Genomic DNA, 21,464 nt, shown 5'->3' on the forward strand with positions numbered 1-21,464 from the left:
TAGATCAAGGCTGGAAGCCCTAAAAAAAGGTCGTTTGATTTGGTTCATAGTTCAAATCCACGTCTCGCCTTGAGCTTCGATTTGTCAACCTGGTTTTTCATGTACGTGCAGCTAGCTTTTGGTTCAATGGATCATTCGATCACGGATTCCTAAAAAAACATACTTATTCTTAAGGAAATCTTGACCAAACTGTGCGTTAGAAAATTCCCAACTTAAGAGAGAAATTCTTTCAATAATTGAGAATTCTTATGTTAGAAATTTTCTGAGTTTTGTTTTTAAGTTATGTAGCTTGATCAATATTTGGTGCTTCTTTACTTAACTATGTTTCGGACAAATATCGGACAGCTATAGTACATGGTTTCTGTAGGAACAAACGTTCGGAAATGGAATTTTTGATGAAAGCAGCAATTATAGATATCGCAAGTGTTCTATATGACTATATTTATTCCTTCTTCTTGCGATATATGTGTTCTTTTTTCTTCCAATATATGTTTTTCCTTTTTCCTAAAAATTTTCATTCGTCTTTCAATATTTATCTTCCTTCTTCCCTTATAAGTTCTTTCTTCTTGCTATACATGTTCTTTCTTCTTTCTATATACATCCTTTTATCTTCCGATATATAGGTTCATTCTTCTTCCTATATATGTTTTTTCTTCTTCCCATATATGTTCTTTCTTCTTATGATATACATTTTCTTTCATCTTCCTGTATATGGTATTTCATCTTCCGATATATTTCATCTTCCGATATTCGTTCTATAAATTTGTTTGACTTTTTCCTAAATATGTTCTTTCTTCTTTCTATATATGTTCTTTCCTCTTCCTGTATATTTTTTTCTGCTTCCCATAAATGTTTTTTCTCCATTTATATTTTCTTTCTTCTTCCTATATATGCTCTCTCTTCTTCCTATATATATTTCTTCTTATTCCTATATATGTTCTTTCCTTGAATATATATTCCTTCTTCTTCCTATATGTATATGCTCTATCTTCTTCAACATATCGTTTCCTATCGCGTTATGACAACAATTGAAGATGATTTATAAATATTTAGACGTTTTATAACCAATTTGAACTTAAATTTAAAGCCAATATTTGAACTGTTCTCAGGCGTTATACCACTTATGATGTAATTAGCGCGATATTTATAGGAAAGTAACAATTGCTCTGCAAACACACACACTCACACATAGAAAAACCAGAAAACTAGCTCCATAAAACAGAAAAATCTGAACATCAAAATGGCAAAGGCTCAATGAATGATATGTACATGGAGTGTAATAAATGAAATCCGTAGTTATGGCACTACAAACATGATTTTACGGCCACTAATTGCATAATGCACACTCGCATGGAATTACTTAATTAGGGATAGCCAAAGGCAATATTAGTTTATAGTACAAATCGAAGCAGTCGTAAAGGAAAAAGGGGTATTTTTTTATATTTCTACACATACTTTGGCTCAAACGCCCACCGTCGTCTTTTGCAGCCGGTTTACCTGGCCAAGCCCTGGCCAAAAGTGGGCGGAGCCATACGGCCAGCCATGACGTACGCAAGCGGGACGGCGTTGGCCAGCGAGAGCGAGCAGGCCAAAAAAAAAACAACACAAGCCATCTTGAATTTCAAGCACGCAACGGAAATGAGGGTTAAAATGTGCCCACATAAGCTGGTTGGCGTGTGTGCGAGCGAGACGACTAGCTAGGCGGCAGTCGCTGCTGGTGTTAGCGCGGCTCCCTTTCCATTCCTTCTTTTTTTTTTTGGTTTGTTTTTATCAGTGTTCGACGCTGGTTGCTTTCAGTACGTATTCGACTGCGGTTAACGGCGCAACAGGCCAAACGGAACGGCAGTTGAGAGAACGCAGCGAAAAGTTGACACCAAATTCACGCGAGTTTTAAATTGGAAAAATACTAAACAAAAAGTTAACAATTAAGTGTTTATCGATAGATCGCACCAACACCTATACAAACTCCATAAAAGTGTGCGTGTGTGTGTGTGCAAAAAAAGAGCGCACAAAAAGGAAGCGCGAAAAAGTTCACAAGGAAATTTGTAGAAACGCTTGCAAAATGTGCACATAAAACAAAGAGCGAAAAAAAGTGCTTTAAAGACAGAGGCATAAAAAAAAACCAAGCAAATTGCTTAAAAATAAACAGTATAAATATAATTTTTGAAGATAAACAGTTTTGATAGCGCGCCCTAACCTCAAAATGGTTTCGCACTATTACAATACACTGCCGTATTCGCAAAAGCACAATGCCAATCTGGCGTACGCCTCGGCTGCGGCCGCGGGCCAGCCCTGGAACTGGCCAACCAACTATCATTCGGCGCCCAATCATCAGTTCCTGAGCGATGTGGACTCACCGCATGCCGCCCACCATGCAGCCGCCCATCAAATGTACTACAATCCGCACATGTTCCACTCGGCGGCGGCGGCGGCCAGCGCCAGCGAATGGCATTCGCCCGCCTCCAGTTCGGCGGCTGGCGAGAACTTTGTGCAGAATGTGCCGACGACGGCGCATCAGCTGATGCAGCAGCATCATGCGGCGCACATTAACAGCGGGCTGCCCAGCGGCGGCTCCAGCAGCTCGGCCAGCTCCGGCAGCAGCGGCTCTGCGCCAGCGGTGGGTGGTGCAGCGCCGGGCGCCACGCAGCTGAACGAGCCGAATGATGCTGCAGTCCATGCCCAGCAACAGCAGCAGCAGCAACAACAACAACAGCAGCAGCAACAGCAGCAGCAGCAACAACAACATATTGCCGAGGGTTTGCCATCGCCGCCCATAACCGTGTCGGGCAGTGAGATATCCAGTCCGGGTGCGCCCACCTCTGCCTCTTCGCCGCACCATTTGACCCATCACTTAAGTGCAGCGGGCAGTGTCAGCAACAACAACAACAACAGCCCCTCTACACACAACAACAACAACAGCATCACGGCCAACAACAACCATCGCACATCGCCAGCGAAGACGCAATATTACGAGTGGATGAAGAAACCATCATATCCAGCACAACCGCAGCCGGGTAAGTCTACATATAACTACATAGTAATAACATTTTGTCGCTAGTGTAGTTCAGATTAAGAGATAAACTGTTTAACGGTAAAACAAAGCTCAGAGTCAAGGTTAGACTCGAGTTATTTTATGCTCACTTTGTTCTTAGCGTTATCCAATTCGCACTCGAATTAAGTTCACTTTGAGTATTTCTCCACACGATCGAGTGAAAAGCTGTTTACTTCACAATTGATGTATATCTAAACCTTCTTTAAATTTTGCTAAATCTTCAAGTCAAAGTTGGACTTTATTGCTCAAATGCTTACCTTGTGTTGAGTATACTTTAATTCCAATTAAGAAATCATCTGGGTTTTCACACACGATCTTAATTTATATTCACACACGCACGCACGTTTCATCTCAGATGAACTAAGTGACTAACTGAGGTGAAAACAATTGACTACCAAGCCTTGAAGATTAACCATTAAACGGTGATAAAAGCTCAGTGTTGAAATACGCAGAATAAACTGTGCTCACATTTCCTCAGCTAAGATAAACTTACATTTTTTCTGCTGTGTATAGCCAAACATAACGGGCTTACATTGTTTTGACTACACGCCAATTCGAGCTCGAGTTAATTCAAATTTCGTTGTCGCTGCACACGGTCTTTCATTACACAGATGCAAACATATGTACATATATCGTAGATAATCCCTGTATTACTGCGCTCTTGTGTGTGGTGAGTTGTGCGCGCTCTGATTTACTCAGCTAAGCTGCACTAACATTTTGCCTGCAGCGTACTTGAACGAAACGAAATGTCTTCGCTTTGTTTTGATTCAAATTCGAATTCGTTTTTAGTCACCTTTCTGGGTTTTCCGCTCATCCGCAACAACAGATCGCAAGCATTGTCTACTACAAAGCTCGTGCTGTTCGCGCTTCAAAGGGAAAGAAAGAGAAGGAAGCATAATTTTATAACAAACCGTAAGCAGTTTGTGCTCGAATTGAGCGCGCCTCCAAGGGCCATTAGCTCATAAAAATCAAATGTTTGTCTTCATTTTACGGCGCACCGCCTTGATTTATGCCCCAGGCTCAGCGGTCGCAGCCTGAAAAACTTGTCGACTCTGTTGACTAATTTTGTGTCGTAAATCAATTTAACTATAAAAAAAAATAAAGAAGAAAAAAAATATTCAATGGGTTCGATCAATTCCACAGTTTCTAATGAAAAATGCAAATAGATGCGAAGGCAGCGAACTGCTCTCACAGCAATTAGCGGCTCGAGAAGTGTTTCAAATAGGTATGAAATAAATAGAAAGTTGAATGTTTTATATTGTACCTAAAAAGTTGCATTGAGTCATTTTGTTTTCGTTGAAAAGCTTCCTTGACTCTGTTATTCCTCTATTCTGCTCACTTCTCGCACTGCAGGCGCCTTGTGCAACGCTCTCACATTAAATGTCAAAAGCTCAAGGCTTTATATTTAGCTTGTCGCTGTTCGGCGGCCATTTTTGTGGCCTGCGCTTTTGTTGTGCTTCGAGCACTTCTTTTTTTATTTACATAACAGGGCAACAACAACAACAGAGCATTAACATTTACAGCGATGCAAATGCCAATGCACACACACACACACATACTTACGCACTTGCATACCCGAAAGCAAACACACACATGCCAAAACACGTGCGCAAGCGCTTACAATTTATGACCGCTGCCCGTTTCGAAGTTGACGACGTTCGATATCGACGACGATATCCATTAAGCCCATAAAATCGGTTGGTATGCAATTAACGTTTATTGGGCCCGCCGTTGTTAATTGTAATCCTTTAACGGGTCAAGATGACAAATTAAGATTATGCATTTTATTTATTATTCGTATAAATAATAAACAAAGCACAAACAAAAATCTTGCACTCTAGCGCCATTTGAGCGCAAAAAATTCTACCCTATATACGCGTATTTAGTGGGGTATATACGTGTCAATCGATTCTCGAAACGTGTCCAATCGCTTATTGGGTGTGGCAATAAAGTTCTTCTTCGGCAATTGTTATTGTTTTTGTTGCTTGTACTTTTGTTTCAATAGCTGAGGCGGGGTTTTCGCGATTAGATTAGCACTTGCCGGGCAAGGGGGGAGGGAATGGAAAACCTTTGTGAAATCAACGACCGCCTGTCAATGTTACCTGGTCCGTGGTTTCCATGTTCCTCCCATAATACTTATATATATTTAGTTTTTTTTTGGGTGATACCAAGTATCAAAACGTGTGCGTTATCTGCGGGCCATAGCCTGGTTATGGGCCGATAAGAGCGCCGTTTGGCGTATTGATTAAAACAATATAGCCAATAAACCAATAAAAATTAGTATTACTTCCAATAAAAACTAAATAGCGACATTTATGGCCAAATCTTTGCAATCATTATTAAAAAAAAAACCGAGCCGAACCGAACCGAACTATGAGAGCGACCAGGAAGAAACTTTAACTTGGCCCTACGATAAGCTGCCAGGGGAAGCGGGCAATAGAGGGGGGAGGGGGACATGTCTTTATGTTCCATTGGGCTGGGCATAAAACTTAATGCCACATGACACATTGAGATTTAATGTGTCAATATGCACAAAATTTATAAATGTATCAGAAAAACAACAGAAGAAGAAGAAGAGAGGAAAAAAGTGAAGGGAAAAGGTAGAGCTATCTATAGACCACATACATGCCAGAGCATAGATTTGTGTTGCCCCAATGTCTGGCCCCAAAAAACTACAATTTGACATTACGATACACTGTAAAAAAACAAGGTGACAGAAAACTTAATTGTTTAGGAATATGTATTGAGAGAAACTGAAAAACCCTTGCTGAATAAAATGTAGAACTAAATGGGTTTTGGATTCGATGTAAATAATGATGTAATATAATAATTTTGACTTGTGCTCTCGACATTTTTGTTTCTAGATTCTTTTGTAAAGTATCAAAATTCCCAAATATCAATTCTTAGCCTAAGAGCAAAGTTCTTATTTCAAGGTTTTTTAACTAAGTACCAAAATTCTCAACTATCAATTCTTAATAATAAACTTCGTATTTCAAGAGTTGTTTTCTTAATTACTAAAATTCCGATATATAATTTTCTCAGCCCAAGAACGAAATTCTTATTTGCAGCTCTTTTTGCCAAGAGTCAAAATTCCTAACTATCTTTTCTTAGTCTGGGAACAAAGTACCAAATTCAAGATATGTTTTTTTGGGTATCGAAATTCCCATAAATCAATTCTTAGTCTAAGAACAAACTTCTTATTTTAAGAGTTGTTTTCTCATGTATCAAAATTCCTCAATATCAATTAAGAACCTAAGAACAAAGTTCTTATTTCAAGATTCTTTAGGTCAGACTTCCAAATAGCAGACTTCACAAACAAAACTTAATCTCAGAAGTTCTCTACTTTTCTTTAAATAAATATTTTGTGCTTTATTCAAGTTCTTCTGACATAGTTTTATGACATCTCGGTCAATTTAGAATTTCTCAATAAAACAGATTTAAGTTGAGCAAATGTGCTTTATATATAAAGAAGAGTCAGTCTAGCATTTGGAGCTTCGCTTTTCTCTAAGTGTAGACCCATCTATAGGCGAGTATACTAGATACCATACGAACTGCGACTGCGACGTGCGTTATTTGGTTGCATGATAAGCCATTAAAAATGGCCACTAGCTGGCCTGTTGCAGTCAGCGGGCCGTATCCGTCGATGTCGCCCGCCGGAGTCGATGTCGCCCGTCGAAGTCGATGTCGATCGTTATCAGTGCTATCAATATTTGGTTTTTGTGCGCATTGCCGTCAGCATTTGTGGCCCGGGGCATGTGTCAAAATGAAGTCCGCCCCGCTTGATTAGCCCAGTTCAACATCATCATCATCAACACAACATCATCATTATGATCATCTATGTCGCATAGGCAGAGCGACATTGGGTCTGACAAACGCTATCCATGATTGACATGCCAGGATTAGCTCACACACACACTCACACACACACACACTCACACACACACGCACACAACTAGTGTGTGTTTTTTTTTATCCATCAGCTCCATTTGCTTGGGACTTAGTTGTTCAAATATTGCGCCGCGGCCTGCTATTTGTATTGGCATTGATATTGGTAATAACTGAAAATTTGTCGCTGCTAAGTAGCTGGAAAGCCCTTTCCATATATACACATGTACTCTATATGTTCTCTATAAGTTGTTGAATATGGAGTTACAATCGTGTACGTAAATACCATACATATATATATATATATATATATATATATATATTCATTATTGTGTGTGTACTGCAGTTGTTCGCTGAGGCGCCGCGGATTTGGCAGCTTTATGCATTTTTAACTGGAAAAAGTTTGAGGGGGAAGAGAAGCGCATGAAAGGCAGGGGAAATCCAATTGAAGACAATAAGAATTTTAATAATGATTGAGAAACTTAGGAGGGGTTAAATTTGGCACTGAAAATGTAAATATAAATAAGGTAAATGTGAAGAATTATTAAGATATATATAAGGAAAGATATTTATTCGGAATTAGAGTAAAGATTTATATATAGTCTTTCCCATACGCAAATCTATAGGCTTATAAATATTCCAGCTATACCAAAACTATATTATAATAGTATTCCGATAAGTTTTGGATCTGAAAGCGATTATCAGAGGCTGCCTACAATTGTTTATGTACTTTATGTTAATTGTGAGAGGAAATCAAAATGAAGCCAATAAGAACTTCAATAATGATTGAGAAACTTAAGAGGGGATAAAGTTTCGCATTGAAAAATGTAAATATCAAATAAGGTAAATGTGGAAAGGTATAAAGATATATATCCGGAAAGTTATATAAAGAGTCTTTTCTATACGCAAATCTATGAGTTCCATAGGCTTATAAATATGCCAGCTATACCAAAATATAATCATAGAATTCCTCCAAGTTTTAGATCTAAATACGAACAGCTATGAAGATATATATCCGAAAAGATATATACCCGGAAACAGAGAAAATAGATTTATATAGAGTCTTTCCCACACGCTCAGCTCAGCTTAGCAAATCTCTGAATGTGGAACTCTTAAATATTCCGGCTATACGAAAAATAGATACCATAGTATTCCGCCAAGTTTTGGATCTTAAAGCGCAAAATTGTTTACACATTTATCAGCTAAACTCGAAAAGAGAAAAGGAATGAAAACAATTGCAAACTAAAGATATAAACTGTGTTCAGTCAAAATATTTCCTTTTGTCATAAACAAAAAATTTCGCTACTCGCTAAGCCTCAGCTGCGACATTCAAATCCGATTGTCAATCAAAATAGCTCATACGACGCGTTGTACGCGCAAATATTTTGCGTGTAAATAAAATATCAGTGCCTCATGCATATCTTCAGGCATAATTCCGCTGATTGACGGACTGACTGACTGACAGACTGACTGACGGACTGACTAGCTGATTGAGCGACTTTTTAGAAACGTGTCAAGCTTATTGTGTACACGTTTCTGTCGTTTTTTGCTTCTGTTTTTATGGCCGCGATTTGCAGTCCAGTTAATATATATATATATACATTGTGCCGTTAATCGCTTAACAATACAATAAAGTGGCAATAATTATAAAAAACTAAATTAAATGTTTCACTCGTCAGCAGCTGAGAATATCGCCATAATATATCGCCACTAAATTATATGCCCAACCATAACAATGAGCAATGAACAATGAATATTGTATATGGTAGCCATATTCTGATTTTTATGCCACTTTAATTACGATGATGATGATGATTATTAGCCTGGATTTGTTCTGATTTGACAGCCAGTTTAATTTCATTTTCATTCATTAATTACGACTCGCTCGATTGCCCACTCGCCGCTCGCCACTCGCCGCTCTCCACTCGTCACTCGCTACTCGCTCGGGGTAAACAATTGGCCATATCTCACTTTTGCTTTCAGTTTAATGGTCTTGCAGCTGCATCTCGGGCACGCTCCGGTGTTTGCCTAATGCCTGGCCTCAAAGATTATCCAAATATTGTTGCACGTTGACCCAAAGCGTTTAACCTACTCAGATAAGAGCGAGAAGCCGAGCAGCGAGTAGAAAATTTATAGTTCACACCAGAGCAAAGCCAAAGGAGTACACACACAATTTATTGCATATTATTTTGTTTAATATTTTTATGATGCGCAAATTATCAATAATGTGTTGGCCCGGCTTATTATAACAACAACTAGAGCACTCGGCTATCTGTTGGCAAATAGATATATAGTTGAGGAGGAGCTTCTGCTCCTCAATTGTTTTTAATTCTTATTGTTTAGGGTATTAGAATTCGGTTAGCAAATGCTTAAAGCACATCGATTCAATCGGGCATATGCTTTTATATTGTTTTATTAGAATGAGGAGGTTTGCTATGGTCTACGCTTGAGAATTAGAACGCTTCGGTTATGAAAAGATTCTAATTTGTAAAAAGTTTTCTTTTCTTAGCATTCAAGTTTTCCCGTCGCAAAATGCAATTCAAAGTTTATTTGGGCAAAGTCTTAATTGTCCGATTTGGCTATAACTTAATTTCAAAGCCCTAAAGAAGAACTGAGGGAATATATGTTTCAGCGATTCCGGAAATTCCACTCGCTGCTGTGAAAAAATGTTGTATGAAAGTTTTTATTTATCATCCGTTCGGTTTGAAAATCATTTTCAAAGATCTTTGTGAAAATTCAGTTGAGACGTGTTTCATGCTTTTCGCGAAATTCGCCACACTTGGTGAAAGTGAAAGTAAAGGCGAATTCTGAAGTTTAGTTCGTTTGGTCTCAAACTTATTTTTAAAATTCTATTTAATTATAGTATTTATTATAGTATTAATATCTTGAATACCTGTTCGGCTACATATATAAATTTATAAATCGATATGCTAACTTTAATATTTAACTCTAATAAACGCAACATTCGCAGAACTGTGCAGCACGCCCAATTTAGAGGACTTTACCGAATTGCTGGAAGCAGGTGGTACGAATCCAAAATAATCCTAACTTTTATGTTTTTTGTCTTGCTCGCTCTTCTTCTTGTTGTTGTTGTTTCTTGTTCTTCTTTTGTTTTTGGCTTGCATGCGCCGCTCATAAATAAGCTCGAGTCGTATATCGTATCGCATATGTATATCGTATCGTGTATATCGTATACATACAGCATATGATTATAAATGTTTATTGCATGCCTCGCAGCCGCATTCAAAATAATTAACGTAAATTTGAGAATAATTTTTTATTTCCACCCGCCCCAAACCTAGCTCCACGAACCTGAATTTATGACTTTAATGGCGACTTCGAATTCCAGTTGGAGTTCGAATTTCGAGTTGCGACTTGGCAGTCAAATTGCGGCCGATGGCAGCCATTTTCTAAGCACACACGGCGCCACTCCCCTCTCGCCGTTCGAGAGACGCTCATAAACGCGGTCCGCTGCCAAAATGGCGTGTTGGCCACATTTATATGGCCATCATCAGCCTCTTGCCCCGCCCAGCGCCTTGGCGTGCCACAAATTTGGCTGCGGCACGTACGTGCGGCATTCGTTTGTGCCGCTGCACGCGATCTGATAATATGTGCATATATATATATATACATTTTTTACTCTTCCTGCCTTTCCTTTTGGCATTTATAATGCTGCGTGCCGGGGCGCGGCCTGGCTTTGCGATGCAGCGGTTGGGAGGGGGCGTGGGGGAGGGGGTCTGGTCTGATACTTTTTGCATATGCATGGCACACACTCATAAAGCCATTGCCATGTCGCATGTTTCCACTTTGATGTACGCCATTTTGAATTTCTGCCTTCCTCGCGTGTGTGTATGTGTGTGTGTGAAAGAGTTATTTATAGCTGCGTGCATAGCATTAGTGGAACCTTAATTACCCCTGATGGAAATTATATAGCTGATCTAATTTTCTAGATGAAGAACGAACTGCGCAATATAGAAAGTTATTGTTATAATATAAAAAACCTTGCTATTTGCCGTCGGTCCTTGCTTAATATACAAAGATTATAGAAAACCCACAGCTATTTTCGAATATTTGTCTTAGCTCCAGTCATAATTTATCCCTTATTTGTTCGTATTATTTTCCAGTTATATTTTTAGTTTAATTATTCGAAAAATCATCAAATATATTTCTAAATTTGTTGCACTCATAAATAGTTTTATTACCAGACAAGATAACAGTTTCCATCTCTACTTAACGAAGGAATCGCGACTCCCACAGCTCCTTACTAATGTCGCGAGTCTCCAAAAATGTGTAGACATTTAAAGACTACAATTAAATCCGGTCTCGCATTGATTTATATGTATGCTGATTCCACCTCACTCCTTTACAAATAAGCAGCCGCCGCAAAGGTGGTAAATTTCCCAGGCCCACGCCAAGAACAAAGCAAAATAAAAAAGGGCAAAAAAGGAAAAATAAAATAAACGTCAAATCGAATCAAATGATTTTATGATGTAATTTGAGCTAATATTTACGATATAACAGCATCTAAAACAGCAGCAAAATGCCAAATAAATGTTATTGTTATATTGTCGCTTGGGTGGTGAGCTTTAGCTGCTGCCCGTTAGTTGTTATTGTTGTCTCTGCCTTGCCACAGCCATGAAAATACATTTATGATGCTCACCACAGGCACACTCACACACACACACAGTCTCTCCCTTTATCTCTCTCTCTTCCACCCACTCCCCAAATTTTTGCACAACTTTAAGTTGAGCTCAGAAACAAATTGTTGAGTGTTGAAAAGTCAAGTGGTGGACTCTGCTGCCGAGTGTTGAGTGCCTCAGTCCCAGGAGTGCAATAACTGAAATTGCTGCTGAGCGTCAGAGCGGGGGGGTGGGGAGAGCGCAGCTGAGAGGGCTGCCCGAAACTTTTGACCCAGACTAAAGCTTTAATTTCCAAATTTAAATAGAGCAGAGAGCGAGCGAGAGAAAGAGAGAGCGAGAGCGAGAGCAGGTAATAAATGTCTCCCAATAGATTTGTGTTCACATGCTGAGCACTTCATTTAGTTTGCGTCCTTATTTTGTCATCATCTTGGGCAATGCCCACACCCCCCGCAGCACACCCACCCGCAAACACACGCACACACACAGATAAAGATGTACCGCAAGTGACAAATTAACGCACAGCATGCAGCAGGCCGCATTAATGCGCAACCACCAACTGGCCCGTAGCTAACCGCAACGGTTAACAGTTAAATATATTGTAACAGTAACTGTCAGTGTCCTTGGTCGCTGTGATTGGTCCGCTGGGAACTGTGCACATAATTGCCGCAATCTTTGCGTATGTCTGTCCGGCTCTCCGCCTTTTGGTATCTGTTTTGGCAACAGCTGTTCGAAAAATCGGCGCTACCTGCTCGTATATTAATATAATTTATGGGCCAAATTGTCAATTGTCTCTTGACAATCATTTACGGCTTAACTTTGCTCCATATTCCAATACCCCCCCACAACCCTCTCCCCCTCCTTATATTACATAATCGCATGCGCTATAAAATCTTAAAGCCTACCAGCTATTGGCATTTGTATTGTTTGCACTCTTTTCCTTTGTCGGCAACCAGAGATACAAACACACACACACACAGACACACACACGCAAACGCATTTGTTGCGCTCATAAACTATTCGATTGTTTGTCATTGCGCGCACCAGTTGTGAATTATTACACTGAGACACATTATTGATAAGGTCAGGGGCAACAGGAGCAAGTGCTTGTCAAACAGTCCACACAATGTGGTTCAAAGTCGAATTTTATGAATAGCAAAAATGATTCACAAATGACAAAAAGCAAACGGAAATTTATGACAAGTGAAGTGCAAGGTTTCGAAATATATATCCTTTGGTTAAAGGATTTATTAAGATTCATTTCGAGAAGTTTTTCTTTTATGACTTTGAAGGTAGGCTGAAAAACAAGCAAAAATTGTTTTTCATTTATGTTTTCAATAAACTAAGCCCCATCCCTTGAGACAGCTAAATAAAAATTTAAAAAGAGTAGATAAATTTGTTCAAATTTAAACTTTTTTAAATATCTTTTTGAACTTCTTTTTAGATATTGAAATCTTTGTATAAGAGTAGAACATATCATAAATAACGTATTATATAAAACATTGTTTAAATTGAAACTTTTTTAAAATCTTTTGGATTTTGTTTTTAGATATCATTGAAATCTCTATATATGACTAGATTAACTATATATACCTATTGCATATCATATTATAAAGAACATTCTTCACATTTTAACTTGCAAAAGAATCTTTAGTTTTTAGATATCACTCAAGAGAATCTTTAGCAAATCAAAAGTAGACAGTCTTAACTAGTTTAAGGATGGAACCTAAAACAGAAACAGTAGTATGACATATCTGAGGATTCTTACAGAGAATAGATAGATATAGCTACACATATAACTTTATAGATCTGTCGGAAAGTTATCTAGTTTTTGCGCAGTGTCGCAAGTGTGAATGAAAGCGCGATCCGCGCTCCACACAGCCCGGATCCAGATCGAGCCGCCAGTTGCAACATATATATACATATATAGACATGGGCATTACGCCCGACAACCATTAAGGCTTATCGTAGGCTCCGACTGCAAATGCAACTGCAACTGCAACTGTTGCAACTCCTCCGAAGCGGAGTTCTTGGTTCTTGTTGTTGATACAGACCTCAACTGGGATTAGGGGAGTGCGTGCATTTGAACTATGCCGCCCGGCTACAGGCAATCAACAATCGGCAATCGATAGGCAATGTCAACTAATCCATCAAATATACACACACATATATACATTTATATATAGATAGATATAGTTCCATATGTAAGCTCTAGGTGGCATGCCCCACTTGCCCCACACACACAATTAGACATCATTTTCCACATTAAGTACAAGTTTTTCTTTTTGGGTTACGTATGTACATTTATATAAATTACACCCCCCCCTTCCCCCCTCTCCCCTCTCTCTGTGCCCGTGACAAAGCCATAAAAAAATGTCACACCTTTTTGTTATTTTTTTGTTATTTCTTTTCTGTGCTGCCACAAGGCATGAATATGCAGCATTTTATTTAATTACAAATAAAATGTATTTGTCTTGTTTTTCGCTTTTGTTTTTAATTTTTGTTTGTTTATCTAAAAGAATATGTGCTCAATTTAAGCCCAGCTACGAAATTGTGCTCTATTTGCAAAAATGACTTGGTTTTTTTTTTATATATATCTTTTATTTATTTTTTGCTTTGGGTTCTATTGAATTATGAGCGTGTATATCTTATCAAAAGCAGAACAAAACCCATTCTGAAGATCTGAAGATCTGTCTGTTCTATTTGTCCAGACTGCGACTGCGACTGCGACTTAGATTGGACTGAAACTGTGCGTATTTATTCTGTGTGTTGTTAATAAAACACTCAGTTTACGGTTTAGTTACTTTATAGTTTTATATATGGCAAACACACAATTTATTGGCTTATGGCCGTCAAGGTCAGCCGCAGCCTCACAATGTCGCAGTCGCAGTCGGAACAACAACAACAACAACAACAACATGGCCAAGATTCGCTTTGGCCGGGTCCAAAGCAGTTGAGAGCTGCGCTCGTTGTTTACCCACCTAGGTTTTCTAGGTGTGAGAAATTTGTACCGAAAGTGCCAACAGATAATATTGTGCATAGATTAAATTGGGCTAAGATTTTATACGGGCTCAAACCGTAACTCTTTCAGTTTAAATGGCTTTTAATGGGGATATCTATATAATGTTGCCAAGTTAGAATTATGAGAATTGCTTAGCAGCTAAATCTTTATTTATTTCTCTATAAAGAAATTGTAAACTTATTTTAAGAACTTTTAGAGCTTATATGAAAATGACACTTAATTCAAGAGTTTTTATCTCGATGCGGACTCAAAATGTTACGAATTTTTTTGGTATGGAATCTAGTACAAAAAGTCAAAAATCTCCCAAAATATATATATAGACTATTTAGTTAGCTGCCTTCGAGAGATGCGAGCTTAATTTTAGATTATATACAGACTTGGCAGTTTTATGATATAGTGGTCCGATCCGGCCAGTTCTGATATATAACTGACTTCAGTTTTAAAACTAGTGCGCTTAGAAACAAACAGACAGACAGACAGACAGACGGACAGACGGACATGGCTATAACAACTCGGCTATATATAAACTTAATAGGCTCGAAGATGTTTCCTTCGAAGCGTTACACATTTCGTGAAAAATATTATAATAACCTCTCTCAAAAGAAAAAGAAAAAAATATTCTTAAATATATCCTTAAAAGAACAGATTAGTTTGAAAATTATAGAAAAATATATATTCCACTTCCTCTCTTGTTTCTTAGGAAGAATGAATGAAGCTTCTTAATGAGAGTTAATATTTTCTAACTCAAATTCATATCCATCACCCTCTCAAATAACTTTATAAAGAAGTCGACTTTTTGGATAAACCTAATCCTATCCCACTCCCTCTCAAATAACTTAAGAAAGAAATATCGTTTTCCAAATCTAAATTCCCATTATATAAAAGACTTACAAATTATTGCGAAATTGTACAGTTAACAAGAAGACAAAAAAAAAAGTTAATAAATAAATACAAGTTTTTTTTTTTTGTTAAGTTCAATTTACACAAGGAAATCCAAGTTGATGATTGTGGCTGCGATGCGATTTGCCTGATATACATTTGAATTTCTTTGGGCTTTGGGCTTTGGCTTTTTTTCTGCCTTTTAATGGTGACAAATATTTGTGCACTTCCTTCCAAGTCTGTCTAAACAGTTGCGGCCGGGTTATCAGCATTAGCCACATTAAACGCCCCGTTTATCAGCCCAGCCAGTTGGCCAAGAACACGCGCGGGCCAAAAAAAATAATAGTAGTATATATATAAGTCTAAAGACGATCAAAGCGCAACTAAAATGGCAAAGAGACTAAAAAATGTGAGATTTATTATTGGCTGGGCGCACAGAGACGACAAAAAAGCTGTAGATAGATTAAGAATTGTGTGGACTTAGCTGGAATGAGGCTTTAACTTTTATATGACGATTGCCACATTTGACTAAACAAACTGGCGACGATGAGAATCTTGTTGATGACGACGAAGACGACGGCGAATGTTATAAATTCATGTCTAAACAAAAGTGTAAAAAATAAACACAAGTGCGAGAGCGACAAGATAAGGCGCAAAGCCAAAGTTTTCAGTTTCTATTCTTTACGTTTTCCTTTTTTTTTGACCCAAAACTTTGTCTATGCTCTTGTAATCATTCTCTGCAAATCGACCTGGGAAACGAACCGGTTCGAGTTCAGAATTCCCATTAATTTAATTTTTTTATTATTATTAAAATTAACTTTAAATAATACTATAATTCAGCTCTATTTGATTTCTTACTATCGCTTCGAACCGGCAACCAGCCTTAAATTGTACCTAGAAAAAACTAATCAATCTGGACATTTTTTGAACAATTTTGGATTGTCTCCAAAGTACACATAACTTTGGTCCCAATCTTTGCGCTTAACTCTAACCATATTTGTTGCAGTTCAAATTTTGGCTAGTCTTCAAATTTAGCCCGCATTTTGCGTATGTAAATATTTATGGCTTACATTATTTTCAGTGCAGGGGGCAATTGTTAATTGATGGAAGTCTTTTTGATTGCAATTTAATAAATTAAATTTAAGAATTTGACAGAGAGCTTTACGAGCGGAACGTACAGGAAGGAATCTGGTTCGAATCTTCGAGCAGAAAATATAGACGAATATAGATTGAACATAGCTAGAATATAGATTGAATGTAGATTGAATACAGATTGAAGATAAATTTAACATAGATTTAACATAGATTTAACATAGATTGAATATAGATTGAATATAGATTGAACATAGATTGAATATAGATTTAACATAGATTGAACATAGATTGAATATAGATTGAACATAGATTGAATATTGATTGAACATAGATTAAATAGATTGAACATTAATTGAATATAGATTGAATATAGATTGAATATTGATTGAACATAGATTGAATATAGATTGAACATAGATTGAATATAGATTGAACATAGATTGAACATAGATTGAATACAGATATTTACATTACATTATTTTAATTTAGAAAATTGAGAAAATGTATGATGATCGGTGCTAAGAATTGCAAGAGAGTTTCACTAAGCCGAACGTAAAGGCAGCAAGCTGGTTCGAACTGTCGAGGCGAAACATCGACAATAAGATTTTTTGGTTTGCAGTTATAAATTACCCAAGATTTGCCGAGTGTAATAAATAAAAAGAAGCTACGTTTGGGCTTAGATTCCTGAAGATTCCCACCTGAAACCCTTTTCTGTTTTCATCATATTCACCAAATATCACAGCCTTCACTTCTCTGTTCTCTTCTCTCTTCGAATAGAGTAATAGCCCGTATATCGTATATCATTGCAGCGCATTTTTTAAGGTCTTTAACACCTATTTCGTTGCCGGGCGCTGAGCGTGATTCCCGCCTGCATGCTCTACTTGCCCGGCCCCGGCCCCGGGCCGTGTACGGGTCCGACTCGGCCCGGCTCCGACTCTGTCGGGCCTATCTGCTGGCAAATGTCGCCTGAACTTATCATCTGTGAAAATATTTGTATGTTTGCTCGCTTGTTTGCTCGATTTTAATTGTGGCCACGGAGCCACAGCGCATAGAAAAAATATAAAGTACAAAAAATTAGAGCAAAATCCCAACCAAAAAAAAAAAAAAGTAGAAAATAAAAATGTTTGCATTGCGTTTTGTTGTGTGAGAGAGTTAGGCAGGGTGTGTGTTGTGTTGTTGTGTGCCTTGTGTGTGTGTGTGTGCGTGTGTGTGTGTGCGTGTGTGTGTGCGTGTGTGTTTATCACGTAGGCAGACGTAGGCAACTGTGGCATGACATGATCCCGTGGCCTTTTTCATGCCTCGTCTTTGGCTGTTTGTCATTTATTTGAATTTTGATTGACTAATTGCGCAGCGAGCGCCACAAAGTGCCGAGCGAGAGAGAGAAGGAGAGAGAGAGAGAGAGAGAGAGAGAGAGAGAGAGAGAGAGAGAGAGAGAGAGAGAGAGAGAGAGAGAGAGAGAAAGATCAGGGACCAGGTCGTTTTCCACAAGGTGTCTTTGCCGGCGCCGCCCCCCTCCCCCACCCACAATTAGACGCCCACATATGGGGGCGGGGGCGTGGTTGGAACAATTTTGATGTTTACCGCAGCGAAAAGTTGACAAAGTTTTGATCGTGACATGGCCAACGCGGTTTGCTCATTTTATGGCCTATCTTAATTCAAATATTGTCGGCTTGCCTGACAAGCATGATGACGATCACGATGATGATGAAGATGATCGTGATGATGATGATGATGATGGGTGAACTGTTTGCCCCGTCAGTCACTCACGTGGCTCTGACGACAAACGAGCTCGGTTAAACAATTTTCATTAATTATTAACAATTCGAAATGTTCAACTAAATGCAACAATTGCTTGGAGCATGAACCATAATTATTAATAATATTATTATACATTATTAATAATATGATTAAATATGTTATTATATATTTTGTTACATATTATTAATAACATTTTTAATATATTATTAAAAGTAATTTTATATATTTTTTATATATTATTATATATTATTCATAATATTATTAAATATTGTTATATATATTGTTAAATATTATTATGTATTACCAGCAAAAAAATGCAACAAATTTGTTTTTTCTTTTTGTTTTACACTAAAATCTTTGTTGGCATTTATTTAAATAATATATTGCATGTCATGTCAATTGTTATTCAAACATTTTTGTAAATCGAACAAAAAATTGCTGTAAAATTATATTAACGGACTTTACCAATAGAAATCTTCCCAAGTTTGTCATTAACTGAATACTATATGTATATATGTATACTCTTTATACCATAGAAAGAATATGGTAAAAATTTAGTTTGTTTTGTGAAAGTAACTTAGTCTTTTGTCTGTTAGGGTATATTATATTCTTATATATATACTATATATATATACGATATACTATATATATATACTATATATACTATATATATACTCTATACCATATGTGTATACTATATACTATATATATGTACTATATATATACGATATACTTTATACTATGCTAGAAAAGATATGATAAGGATTAATTTAATTTTTTTTTTATAAGAGCAACTTTGCCTTTTTTTAGGGTATTTAATTATGGGCAGCTCCTAGAGACATGTTCCTTTCTGTTCCAAGATCTTATCTAAGTTTTCTACAATAATTTACACACGTTTTTTTTTGGATTCCTTCATCTTCATTTGATGTAGTTTTAATTCCTGAACTTGGCTTCGTTTTGCGCATGAGCTGAAATTATATTCTACTATAATAATAGAATATTATTAACTATGAATAATTATTAAAACTCAAGCCAAGTTATTTAAATAATTTAACTAATCAAAGCTTCATTTACGTTTGTTCCATTCGCAGGCAAAACGCGCACCAAGGACAAATATCGCGTTGTCTACACGGACTTTCAGCGCCTGGAGCTGGAGAAGGAGTATTGCACGTCCCGTTATATAACCATACGGCGGAAGAGCGAGCTGGCGCAGTCGCTGTCGCTGTCGGAGCGCCAGGTGAAGATCTGGTTCCAGAATCGACGCGCCAAGGAGCGCAAACAGAACAAAAAGGGCAGCGATCCGAATGTGATGGGCGGCGTCCAGCACACGGACTACAGCCAGCTGCTGGATGCCAAGACGAAGCTGGAGCCGGGCCTGCATCTGCAGCACACGCTGCACTCCATGAACCCAATGGCGGCCATGAACATATCCGCAATGCGTCTCCATTCCCATTCCCATCTGGCCGCCCACAGTCATGCGCTGGCCGCGGCGTCCGCCCATTCCCATCAGCTGCAGCACAGCGCCCAGATGTCCGCCGTGGGCGTTGGCACGCTCTCAATGTGACATGACTATGCTGGAGGCGGGGGCGGGGGCGACCCAAACAGCTATGGCAACCACAGCGGGAGCAGCGGGGGGAGCGGGGGGAGCGGCGGCGGCAGCGGGGGGAGCAGCTACGGCTTTGCAACGTGTCCACGTGATCTGGCCGTGGATTTGGCTTAGGCTTTGGCTTTGTATTGTCGGGCGGGCGGGCGAGGGGGGTGTGTGTGTGTGGGAGAGGGGGAGGAGGGGGTAAAACAGTTAGACTGTTTGTGCAGCCGGATGCGGATGCGGCGACGCCTTTGAATATTGCACGTTGTTAATTTTTGTGATTGTATATTCTGCGGCGTCTGATGCTCGCGCCTCCGGCTGGCCACGCCCACAAGGGCCCGAGAGAAACGATTGAAACGAACTATGTAAAATTTATGTACACATACATGCACACATGCACACATGCACATACACATATACACATGGCCCAATTGTATGTAATATGTTTTTTGTTTTTTGTTCTAGTTAATGTTTAAAATGTAAGCGCAAGATTTGATTTAGTTAGGATCGACACACAAATACACATTATATATACACAAATATATATATATATAAACTAGTGCATAAGTTGCCCAAGCAGAAGAAACAAATCAATCGGAAACAAACATTTAATTTACATTTAAACAATTTGTATAGCCGTCTTGCTTGTCTTATTGCTTTTAAACAAACACACACAAACTATATAATATAATTTAGTTAATATTGAGAAAAGTTTTAAATATTTTGGTGCAATTTGATTACACACAAACACACACACACACACACATGTAAATATGTAACACAACAAGTTTTAACGTTTATTACTTGAATGCGGTAATAACAATTAGTTAGTTTTTAGACTAAATTGAATTTAATGTTAATAAAAACAAAAGCAGCTGCACAAAAAGCACACACATACATACATACATATATATTTCGTGCACAACAAATTAAATACATAACATAAGTAATTAAAGCATATCAACATTTGTGGCACACGTGCTTGTAATTTAATGTTTAGTTAATTAATTTATGTAAAATCCATGTGCTATTTGAATTAAACAAAAATAAAATTTAAAAAAAAAAACAACAAAAACAAAATGATTGTCCTTACATTTGGGGGTTAGTTTCGGTGTGAACCATTCACAATAGCAGCAGCTGATTTGCTCCACCTACTGGAAAGAAGAGGAAGCAGAGCTGTCAATTTGATTTCACTTTGCCTACGCCTTCTTCGCTCAAACGCCATTGACACGCTCAGCACTATTGCTTGCTCTGTTGCACTAATTGCGAATATGCGCCGTCTCGGTTGGCTTGTAATGTGTGCGTGTAATTGAATTCGAATGATATGAGTACTCTATACACACACACACACACACTTACAAAAGCGGCTAACATATTAGCAATTGTAGAGTCAACATTTGGAGAGTAATAGCTTAGCTTTGCTTTGTATGTATACGTACATATACGTGCATGCATGCAAGTTCGACTTGGAGACTGTGAGTCGAATATCTGGCTTTTACCGCTTCGATTGATTTACGACGCTCACTTTCCGATTTATTGAGATGGCTG

The 21,464-nt window shown here is 38.1% G+C and overlaps 1 protein-coding gene across 2 annotated transcripts; it reads left to right on the plus strand.

Annotated features, from left to right (window-relative positions):
- The first annotated feature begins 1,799 nt into the window (after nucleotides 1-1,799).
- On the plus strand, nucleotides 1,800-20,079 carry cad (caudal). Of its 2 annotated transcripts, XM_064690700.1 has the most exons (3): nucleotides 1,800-3,014; nucleotides 9,909-9,962; nucleotides 19,420-20,079. In XM_064690700.1, the coding sequence occupies exons 1-3, from the start codon at nucleotides 2,204-2,206 to the stop codon at nucleotides 19,890-19,892; spliced, it is 1,338 nt and encodes a 445-aa protein (XP_064546770.1). In that variant the 5' UTR covers nucleotides 1,800-2,203; the 3' UTR covers nucleotides 19,893-20,079. The 2 variants fall into 2 exon arrangements, with proteins under 2 accessions (XP_064546770.1, XP_064546771.1); XM_064690701.1 differs by lacking the exon at nucleotides 9,909-9,962 and having other exon boundaries at nucleotides 1,805-3,014.
- The last annotated feature ends 1,385 nt before the right edge of the window (nucleotides 20,080-21,464 follow it).

Source organism: Drosophila montana, unplaced genomic scaffold (genome assembly GCF_035044405.1).
Source record: "Drosophila montana isolate Dmon_TW-CO22-7 unplaced genomic scaffold, ASM3504440v1 contig_3282_1, whole genome shotgun sequence".
In the NCBI taxonomy this organism is placed as follows: domain Eukaryota; kingdom Metazoa; phylum Arthropoda; class Insecta; order Diptera; family Drosophilidae; genus Drosophila; species Drosophila montana.